Source organism: Vipera berus (genome assembly GCF_964194415.1).
Source record: "Vipera berus genome assembly, chromosome: 1".
In the NCBI taxonomy this organism is placed as follows: Eukaryota; Metazoa; Chordata; class Lepidosauria; order Squamata; family Viperidae; genus Vipera; species Vipera berus.
In genome coordinates, this window is record NC_138202.1 from 263,899,090 (window position 1) to 263,911,116 (window position 12,027).

The following is a 12,027-nucleotide window of genomic DNA, read 5'->3' on the forward strand; positions in this document are numbered from 1 at the left end:
GAGTTGAGAAAAGCATGTTGTAAGATAACAATGACAAGCCATTTCCAAAGTGGCCCCAAGAAAACTGCACAGGAACAATCAAACTCAGCGTGATTGCATTTTTACCTATATAGGTATCAGCAGCAAACTGGGATTGAGACAAAATAATGTCACATGTTTGATGATATGAAGATACAAATCTTGCTCTTAGGTATTTGGATTCTGATGTTTGACATGAATACATAAGTTGTGGTTTTTGTGCCATGATGTCATGGTGCATGTTTCATCATGTACACTGCCTTGTCCTGATTGCATGCTTGGCTCTTTCTTTTGGGAACATATAGAATATAGGCGTTCCGTACACCTTTGGCGTCTAGTCATGCCGGCCACATGACCACGGAGACGTCCTCAGACAAGCGCTGGCTCTTCGGCTTTGAAACGCAGATGAGCACCGGCCCCTAGAGTCGGAAACGACTAGCACGCATGTGCAGGGGAACCTGTACCTTTACCTTTAGAATGTATAGAAAAAATAATACAGAAATTTTTCAAGACAGGCTATAATAACCATCAATAACCATTATATAACCAAAGAAGTAAATACGTTCCTTATTCTCATTTTCTATAACAAACATCCTATACTTTTCTTTATTATCCAAATCAGCTTTTACAATCTTTATGCATAGCTGCTGTATTGAAATAGAATTCTAAATATGGATATGGTAATTTGACATTGCTTCTTCATGCTTTTATATACATTGAAATTAACAAGTCTTCTCAATTCTCAGTGGAGCCTTTTTATAAGGCAGTATCAGTTGATTCTGTGTGCAGGGGAAAAGTGACAGATTGACATCTTGGTGAGACTGAATGTTTTTCATATAGAAGATATGGAATGGACTGTAAAAAGGCAGGCTTTGCTAACTACCTTGTTAGTGTGGTCCAGCTTCATCTGGAATATTTAAAAGTTAGTTCCCCACTGAGTATTTCAGACAAAATACCAATAAGCACTGATTTCTAAAGCATTTGAGTAGAAATATCTTAATTGCTGCATATTTTTTTTAGTACACGTGTTTTAAAAAGAACCCAAATCTGGATACCATGGACAGATAAATTATACATGGTCACAGTGATATGGAGTTTCTTAGCAGATGTTGATAGTTATGATTAAGACTTGACAGAATGATTCCACAAGTCAGCACAGAGAGATCCAACAGTGAAATCTCCAACTCTGAGGAATCAATTTGAGGACATACCTAACAACCAAAAAAGCAATGGATCCTATGGTTCTGTAGACTTTCATACATAGCCAGCTCCTGTCTGAGTCTTTTCCTTTTTGTTTTCTGAGTCAAAAAGTCTTTTGTGAAGGCTGAGAGAGGGCAGCCAATTTGACACCTCTTCCTCCACCCCTTGAATGATTCCGACATATTTTATGGAATCTGGAATCATAAGGTGTTGCTGTTTGAGAATAACCATCTTTAGCTATAGTGTTGGAGGTGAAGAGTTTGATGTGCACATCAGAACATTCTGGAGAGTGAAAATTTAACTGAGAATTACCAGTGGCACAGATTTTATCACTATAAAGAGAAAGGACAATTGTTTTAAGAGATAGGCAAAGCTTAGCACTTCCTAGCACCAGGAAGAAAGAGAGAAACTACTCTGCTCCTAGGTGCCTAGGAAGACATTCAGTGGAAATGACCTGATATTACAATCTCTTAGGGAAACAGGAGATAGGAGAACCAATAAAAGAAGGGCTTAGAATAAATCCTTAAGTGTCTTCATCCCTACGACTCCTATGGCCAGTGGATCATAACGTAGTGAAGAGACAATGCCACAGGGTTCACCTTTCCAGGAAATCTTACAATGCACTTCTAATGCATTTTACTTGCTATTATGGCCTACCTTAGTATTTCAAATCACTAAGTCAAAATTGTAGCTGCCAAAAGGCAATTATCTTTATTTAATACCTATCTGAGCATATATTAAGCCTACTAAGAAAATTAATGAAGCATTCAGGCATTCTGAATAGCTCCGATGCTTTAATCCCAGATTAAAGGATCCATTTTTTTCCATTTCTTGGAAGTCAGAGAATAACACTTTATAGTGTCTTAGACTTCATGTAACTTAGCGTATTTGATAACCTAATGAAATGGATAGCCATTGTGGATTTCTTCCAGTAGTACAAAACTAGTTTCTCAATTACTGTTCTCCTTTCCTCTGATTTTTGACAGCTAAATGATACATTAACTCAAAATTCAGATTTAAATTCTGGATTCATTACTTAAATTAAGATGAGATGAAGACCCTTGTTTTTGTACCCCAAGAATCCATAAGAATTCAAAATGGGAAGATGGTGAAAGTTTGTCCTGCTACTCAGTCCCACAGTTTGTCATCCTTGTCAGAAAATTTGAGGTAAGCATCAAACTAGTTTAAAGAAACACTTAGGAATTATTTATTTGTTTGTGTTTCAGAGACAATAAACAATATTCTACTGTTCTACCTACTATCCATAGTTTGAGATCACTTGCATAATATTATTACTTTGTTTTTAAAATAACAATTTTCTGTGAAGCAATTATACAATGGTGAAAAGAAATGAACCTTAACAAGGAAGACCACTGTGGTGTGTAAATCCAGCTGAGAAATGATGGAATTCAATCTGTCGAAAGGATATGTTATCAGGAACTCATAGCTGTCATGTTCTGCATCTCCTTTCCATATTTCCCTAGTAACATTAAATTAATGATGAGATGTCATCATATTCATATTTTCCTTCCCCTGGGAACAGCATCCAAGGACGTGGAGCAGCATGGAGAAAATCCAAGGACAATGCTGTCACATGCTACATCTTCTTCTTTAATTAAAGGTTCTGTGAAGACTTGGAAGCAACCCATGAAAAGCAGTGCTATGTATCCCTTACAAAGCATAGTCTGGGCCTAATAAGAGTTGCTGAAATTGCTAAAGATTTCAATGTTGACAGCAGTGACTGTAGAATGTGTCACTTTCTATTTTATATATATAAAAAATCTCATTGGACTATAAAGGACCTGAAAATTTGAGAGGAAGATTAGAATGCCAACATATAAAAATGTTATGGCATTTAAAAAAACCTAAACAAATTGGATATAGATGGGGAGGAAGGTTTTTAATGCTATTAAGAATCTTTCCATTACAAAGCATTTGTTATAAATATTACTGGATATAAATATTCTTATAGATATATGCATCTATATATCCTCATACATAAATATTTACATACAGTGTGAACTTGTTTTAATAATTTATGTTCAGTTGTGTAAACTATTTAAAGTCCTTGTGGAGTCAGTGTATAAACATTGCAAAAAGTAAATACATGCCCACCCCAAAAGATAAAGAGGGTTTTATGTTAAACATATGCATTTCAAGTCTTTGAAGTCTATATGGATATATGTGCAGACAGAATACAGATACAGCCATGTGAGTTGGTGAATTATTTTTCCATAAAGAAAAGGCATGCTTTCAATTCATGAAAGGGAATGAAATCCAGCCAAAGCTTTTACTTGAGAATAGGCAGACCTTAATCTTTTATGGATTGTTCCTTCCCTTCACGATGCTGTAGTGCTTCTTGTCCACCTCAGAGATTCTAGTCAGATGTGAGTTTAAAATTCAGAATCAGGAGCAAATGATCAAGCCAGGACACAAAATCTGTTAATAGACCCTTACTATTTGACCAGCCAGGGAGCAATAGATGATTTCAGGGTTGCAACAAATCAGAATCTGAAAGATTCATAATGCCATTTTGTAATTAAACTCCTCCTATTTTTAGCTGTTCTATAGCCCTATCATTTTTTCTTGGAAGGCTAACGAGATAGTGCTGGATTGGAGGGTTGGTCAAAAGGATACTCTGACTCGGGGGTCCCCAACCTTTGGTCTGCGGTCCAGTGCCAGGCTGCAGCCCACTAAGAACCAGGCCACAGAAGTGGTGGGCATGTGTGTGTGAAGCGGCATTTGTGAAAGCAGTATGCACACTCGAAAACATCCCCTCTTCCTCCTGCCGCCACAGCCACCTTCAGTCCACTGAGCCTGAAAGACTGGGGACTACTTCTCTGACTCACAAATGCTCTAGTATTTGTGTTAGCTTGAAATTATCCCTTGTTTATTCTAGTAGTAACTGGCTTTGCAGGTTCACGCAACATACTGCTCTGCTGTTGTTCCATTTAAACAAGTTGAGCAAAGTAAGTCATGATGCCAGAGAGAGATAGGCCTTCATGCCTCTATTTCTTCTTTCTCATAAAGGATGGAACAGAAAATGAACACAGTCACATGCTCATACTTATAGAGGAAATTTCCATTTGTTTGAAGGATTGTCCATTCAAGGACCAGATTAAAATAAAGCATGATACTAAGGGAGATCAGGCGCCTTGAAGTCTGCTCCCTTTCAACAATTAGAAACCTGGATAGTAGAGTAAGCAGGCACAAGGTCATATAATCTCAATTTTCCCTAGTTTATATTGCATTATTATTATTACTTTTGTGTAATAACCATATTAAAATGGGTAAAAAGGTAAAGGTAAAGGTTCCCCCGCACATGCGTGCTAGTCGTTTCCGACTCTAGGGGCCGGTGCTCATCTCCGTTTCATAGCCGAAGAGCCAGCGCTTGTCCGAGGACGTCTCCGTGGTCATGTGGCCGGCATGACTAGACGCCAAAGGCGCACGGAACGCTGTTACCTTCCCACCATAGTGGTCCCTATTTTTCTACTTGCATTTTTACGTGCTTTCGAACTGCTAGGTGGAAAGCACGTAAAAATGCAAGTAGAAAAATAGGGACCACTATGGTGGGAAGGTAACAGCGTTCCGTGCGCCTTTGGCGTCTAGTCATGCCGGCCACATGACCACGGAGACGTCCTCGGACAAGCGCTGGCTCTTAAAATGGGTACCTATTCATATTAGGGCTTCTGTTTAATAGAAGCCTCATCAGAGTGTGGCCACTCAATAAATTTTGTTGTTGTTGTTAGTTGCGAAGTCATGTCCAACCCATCGCGACCCCATGGACAACGTTCCTCCAGGCCTTCCTGTCCTCTACCATCTTCTGGAGTCCATTTAGGCTCACGCCTACTGCTTCAGTGACTCCATCTAGCCACTTTATTCTCTGTCGTCCCCTTTTTTTCTTGCCCTCCATCTTTCAATAAATTACATATGTTCAAAATATAGTTTTGATGGCAATCTGACAAAACACTGTGGCTGGCAGTAATAAAAATGGCTGCCCTGAAATGAAGAAATTGTGGTGGAATATCCTGCTTTTCAGATTGTTTCAGTAATTGGAGTAAAAGGGCTCTGTAAAGCAGCCCAGCTTCACATAGGCTTGATATATCTAAATGTTCTGCTTTCTTTTTGGGCAGAGCAATTTTCTTTTTTAGGGAGATTACATAACACTCTTAGGGGAATCTGCAGGGTATGGTAATAATAGGCAGTCAAGGTTTCACCTGTTTTTTCTATGTACCACATATAAAAAAAACAGGTGGAGTTTCATTTGTACCACTGCAACCGCCATTTTGATTTGTCCTACCAGTCCTGCAGGCAGTGCTGTCCTTCCTTATCCCAGAAAGAAAGTGTGGATAAGGTGCTGCTTGGTCCAGGGCAGGAGCAGAACAGTTTGAAAATTCTACCCTATGTACCAGGTAAGCAAACTGGAGCAATCCAGCAATATCATTCACCCTGCCAATTGGATATAGCCTAATTTTCTATCACCTTGAGCATTCAAAAAGTCATTGACTAAATTAGGTTCCAGTTGTAGGCATGCAAATTAAAGAAGTATGCTTTTGTGAGACTAAAAGAAATACTCTCTTAAGGGTCCAGCCTCTTCAACTATTAAGTGCAGCACAGGTGAATTTTTGTTCAGCTGAGTAATCTAATCTAAAAGATGGGCTGGATCAATGTTTCTGGTTTGAGGGTATGCCTTCAGTTAAGCTTCAGTAAGACAGATTTTGTATTTCAGTTGCATGCAATTGTTTGATTCACAAGGCCATCCACCCTTGTGGATAGCAACATGGAGCAATTGCAGTATTTTATGGCTTAATAAAATTGACATTAGCATACTGAACACTTCTGATACTCAGCAATCTTCTTATCAGCTTGCCAAAAGAGTGTGAATCCAGATTTTTGTTTTAACTGCCAATTCTCCAATATGTAAATGTGTCATTTTTACATTTACTTTGTCAAGTGATACATTCCTTCATCTACAGGTTAAGTTGAGATGATACCCCCAATAAAAAGCTGACACTCTTCTGTTCTGTAATTGTTTTCCTTTCCTTTAAAAGAGAGAGGGACAAATAATAACTTGGTGGAGGAATGCAATCTAGAGCATGTCAGGAAATCCATGATATCTATTAAATCTCCAACAAAAATTGCAAATTCCCTTGATCAGGCATGGAAGATCTTTTTCCATCTGCTGTTTTTGTAGATGAGGTGCCAAATATTCTTCAGCAACTCACTGGAAAAGATGAAAATCCAATTACAGGATTCCTGACACACAAGTAGCTTTGAAGAGAAAAGGCAAGTGGCTTTGCCAGCATCCAATCACTTCACAAGACGGATAGCAAATATTAATCATAAGGAATAAAAGGAGCATTATTCTGGTGTTTTGTTGGTTCATATGTACTAAAAGACATAAAGAAGGTTTGTAATTTAACATTCACAAATCATCTGAATGTGTATTTATATTTACCAAACTTGGATTTTAAAACTGCAATATCAACAGTATTGTTTTTATCATGTTTTCAGGAACTGATGTTCAGGATTCTTCTATGGAGATTCCTGGATGGGGTAAATGGTTTGAATATATGAGCTCCAATGTCCTTTCCAACACTTACCTTCTAAGGTTCAATGAGAATTTAGTGGCCAAATATTGAAGCCTCTGAAAATGTAAAAAATAAAGTTTCCTTAAGGTACTGTTAACCATTTCAGAGCAAATCGTGTACTATGCTGTTCTGCTATTTTACTAGGTCATATCAATAACATCAATCATACTATGCACCAGTCCACAAATATTTATGCTAGTACATTCTCTTGTAAAATATTATGTACTTTAGCTCAGTTTGGCTTTACATGTTGCTATTCTCTTATAGAATTAATGTGCACCCATGGAGAATGTCACAGTAATTTTAACAATGTATCTTTGTGGAATATCATAGAAGGAAATTTAGCAAGGATGAGTGAAAGACAAAAAAAATGAATGAAGTGTTATAAACTTGTAAATCAATGATTTATAGCTGCAGTGGATTAGAATTTTGGTTGGCCAACACTGCTTTTGGATGTAGATGTCGTAATGTCTGAAACACTTATCTCTTTTGGATAAAATACAATTTTATCACAACTGAATGCAATTTTGGATTCCCATCTTCCCTTTCTCTAGTACAAAGAGGGTACTGTGTTACCGACTTGAAGCTGAGTTTTATTTATTCTGAATGCAACTGAACAAATGCACAGGCAAGTTAAAATAATAATAAAAAGAATGTGTGACTGAAAAAGGGTGTGCGTGCATGTATGGTCACAAATGATACATTTGTTAGTGTTTTTAAATATTAAGTGGCAATGAAAGGAAGTAAAATGATGAACACCAAAATAGGGTAAGCATTTAAATGCCAAGCCTTTGTTGTTTCATTTCCTTTACTATAGAATGTAATCAATACTTTACAACAGGGTTAATATGCTCTCTTCAAGCATACTATTACCCTTTCAAAAGAACACAATACGTTTATTAGTTATGCTGTCTGCAACCCTTCCGATATGACAAGACTGCGTTGGTGTTCAGATTATGAGCAATTCTTAGTGCCTTCTCTTGGAAAATTTCCACACGTGTTAACCATAGCAGCTACCATTACACAGCTGCAAGAAATCTTAATGTTGGAAAATCTAATTTTAATTAGTATAATTAACACCAACAAAAAACACACACACAATGATTTACTTTTTCTGTTTAGCAGTTACTTACTGTTTAGATGCCAGATTTGTCAGCTCTTTCCTATGCAAATGAGATTGGATGATTTTCTTGTTTTCCTTCTAAAAGATCATGACAATACAATGAATAAAAATATGTAGGAATGCCTGGTATTTACATCCAACAGCATTGCTTAGTATTTCTGTTTTCTAAATAACCTACCTGTGAAGAAATTATTCAAGTGTTTTTTTATATCCATATTTCTTTCACATCTTTTAATAGATCCCCTTTCAAGTGAAAGAAAGCTTCATCTAGAAAGCCATACATTCGTATGTTTTTTTCACATGGAATAATGTAATACGTATGTCCATATAAATCACACTGAACTATAATAAAACTTATCTGGTTTTGGCTTACCTTGATATGTAAATCCAGTCATTTTAGTTTGCAAATCATGGTTCTCAGTTTAGTGTTTCTGAGTGTCTTGTTCAATGGACCACAGTAAAACATGATTAAGCCATTGCTCGTTCATTTATTAAATTTACGTAGCTTCCCATCTTACACATCTGACTCTGGGCAGTGCAATCCAAAACACAAAGCCGAACAATTAACATAGTCAAAAGTAAACCATTAAAATACAATTAAAACAAAAGCTATCATAGCAAAAAGACAGGAGAGTGCATTCTAAACTTACACACATTAAATGCAGACATTTGATGGACTCCATACCTTCATGGGAAGCTCAGGCCCAATGACAGAACCAGGTTGTAAGAGTCTGTCAAAAGACCAATAGGTTTGGGCCCCATCTCACCTCTGTTGATGATGTTCCAGTGGGTCACAGCAGAAAAGTCCTATCAAACAAATCTCCCTGAATTCCCTGCAACAATTTGCTAGATTAGTCATTTTTTTAAACCCAAGAAAAGCAGTGTCTAAAACAGAAAAACCCTCCCTTTTATTCTTAGGTGGGATTCATAGCAATTATAATTCTGCTCCGCTTTGCATTTCAGTGGCATTATTCTGTATACTGTCTTTGGTCAAACACAAACTGGAGTGAAAGCCATTTTTCTTTATTGCTGAAAATGGCCTGGATTACTCCCAAATGGGGAAAAAAAAGATTTGCAAATTATTGTTGGAGGAGCTTTGCTAGCTGAACCATTCTGGCTTTCTGAATTCTGTATCTCAGTCTAGGAAAAAGAGACTGCTAATTCCAAACCAATGATCAGACTAGATCTTAAGTGCCCTTCGGTGTCAGGAAAGCCATTTTTGTAGTTTTCCATTGACATTTATTCTTTATCTCTTTGGGGATGAATGTTTCTATTTCCAACATCTAGATTGCACAAGTGTTCTAGGGTTGATCTGAGATCTTTGTAGACCCCCAAGGAGCACAACTTCAATCTATATGGAAATCTTCTGTTTATGCATGCCTGTGATGCTTACGTTCCAGTATTTTGTTCACTTTCTTGTCCTTATCAGGCTGGGGCTGCTATGTCAAGATATTATTTTCTATTCCCAAAGAAATTTGATATAGCTGATATGTTTTTTTTTAATCGAAGGACCATAGAAACATGAGAAGGAAGCTTTTAAAATTTTATTTATTTCCTTAACTTCCTCAAAGGGTTTTCCTTCCCAACAAGGTATCTCAGAATTTTGTCTTATTTTTGTTCCCCGGTCCATCTTCAAGGACAAGAAAAATTATACAGAGAGAATTTTCAAGGCATGTGAGTTGTCATAACCTAAACAACCAGGGTCTGGTTTGTACCTGATTGGAATGCCTGCTACTTGCAAATGTACTTTCATCAAGTGATGACAGAAAACTGAAAGAATACCTGCATTGATAGTGAAATTCTATCCATGTCTACTGAAGAATACACTTCATCAAGATCAGTGGTAGTTTCTTTCAGGGCTGTAAATATAAGGTTATATATTGTCGTATAGCCAAATTACACTAACTAAACTCGTTCTTTACAGAGGGCATGGTTACATTCTTCCACTTGGTTCCTGATATCCCTTCCATATACAAGCACTATGCTGGTCTAAAATTAGCACAAACATCTCTGCTTTCTCACAACACCCTGTGGATTTCATGGAGCTTAGGAAGCTCAACTGAAGAAATATCTGCTTTGCTTCTCTTCCATTGCTCTGTAAAAACAGTTTTGCATTGGAGACCCAGGCGGAGGGGGTGTGTGTGGAACATTCTGGAATATTGGAGTGGGAAATTCCTTTCGTTGGGAGTTCCCACCTCCTGGAGCTTTCCCCATCTCTAGTGCAGCCAAGTCACTCTGGCACTTTCCCAGCCAGTAGGTTCAACAACGACATTTTTTCCCCTCCATCCTTTATTTCTTGCCACAAAAAGTCAATAATGAAAACATAAGGACTGTTGAGTTTTTGCGTCTCCTGTTAGTCAGCATGAGGAAACCCTGGCCAGATAGGTGTGGTGGCGCAGTGGTTAGAGTGCAATATTGCAGGCTAATTCTGCTGACTGCTGGCTGCCAGCAATTTGGCAGTTCAAGTCTCACCGGCTCAAGGTTGACTCAGCCTTCCATCCTTCCGAGGTCAGTAAAATGAGGACCCAGATTGTTGGGGGCAATATGCTGATTCTGTAAGCTGCTTAGAGAGGGCTGTAAAAGCACTGTGAAGTGGTATATAAGACTAAGCGCTATAGCTATTTTGAGGGGAAAAAACTCACTTGCCCCATAATTGGAAAGAGCCTGATCATTTTACACATTTGAGTGGAATATATATTTCCCTTAGCCCCCACTTTTATTCTATCTGGCTCTCCTCTCTCGAAAGATGGCTTGATGTCAAGAGATTTCCTCAGGAATAAAAATTATTAAAGCATTCTTTTAATTGGGATTGCTGTGTAAGGAAAGTGATAAGAAAGGAGAACTTTATTCAAAGGAATTTTGCCTGAGGTACTTTCTACAGTCAAGGAAGAGGGGACAGAGAATTTGCTTTTAATTAAGCGGAGTTAATTAGAGGAAATGGGAAGGTCAAAACCATCTGTAGAGCAATTTGGAAAAAGCTTTTGCACTTGTCCACCTACAGTTGTAAAGTACAAAAGGCAAGAGGCCACTAAAAAGACTCTCCTTAGCAAAGGGTTTTATGATATAATTCTTTGGTTAATCTTGGACATTGGAAATGCAACCTTTTTTCATATTGGGCTAACTGAAAATGCTGGGTCACTCTAAGCAGTGGTGTTGCACAAATCCAAACCCTATTTCACAGTCTTGCACAATCCTTGCACAATTTCCAAATGCTTTAAGCCTTGCTCAAAAAAAGCAGTTCTTCCTTGTGTCAGGTCACCTTTAAAATTTCCTTTAATACTTTGGCACATAGCATTATTCCTGGTTATTAGAAAAATCATAAATGGTCCCTCAAATAATCAATGAATGTATCTGATGCTGATCAAAGTGCTATTTTCTGCAGTGAGAAAATTGGTCCTGCAGGTGTGTCAGCTGGGGAGTTTGTGAGAAAGTAGATTCTGGGCTCTTTGGGGTCTTTTTGAGGAGCTAAATAATAATAATGGTTGAATTCCTACATGGTATAAAACCATCATACGTCTTGTTTGTTTTTTGATTTAATGTGATTTATGATCTTTCCCATGACAGGTTTGCACTACATATATATAAAGTATGATTTGTTCCATAAACTATGTCTTAAATGATCTTGGATTGGTATTGTGTGTTGAAGTCATTCAAGTCAACATCTTTACTGTGACTAGAGAGCAAAGTCACATGTGGGCTTCCCGGGGATTCTGACAACAATGGAGAAAAGCGAAAGGAAACTTACAGTGGCTTTTATTGGGAAACTGAACTAACATAGGGTAATAGTTATACTCTCTAAATAAATAACATTTTAAGCAAGAAACATTTTGGTAATACCTATCCTAATGCATAATTAAATATCTTGAAGTGTAAATAGATTTTAATCCTGATTATTTATTTAACAGCGAGAGAGGCAGACCTTCTCTGACTCAGTCGGGGCAAGAGGTCAGAATAAGCTTTGGAAATAATCCCCCTGTTTTCTGAATTTTTAAAAAGCACCAAGAAAAGGTCATCCTTGCATCGTAGAGGTGGAAGATGTACTGCTTTTGAGTCAGAACCAGTTGCTTGTTTATATTTCAGTGTTCTTCTAGACCA

The 12,027-nt window shown here is 37.6% G+C and overlaps 1 protein-coding gene across 1 annotated transcript in view; it reads right to left on the reverse strand.

The window, feature by feature from the left end:
- Positions 1–1,321: 1,321 nt before the first annotated feature.
- The window catches only part of LOC308679494 (vesicular inhibitory amino acid transporter-like), a gene marked incomplete at both ends in the record, with an annotated part of 70,751 nt that continues 60,045 nt past the window's right edge, over positions 1,322–12,027 (reverse strand). Inside the window, 1 exon segment of the mRNA XM_081346690.1 lies at positions 1,322–1,550. Coding sequence (XP_081202816.1) covers positions 1,322–1,550 — 229 coding nt within the window.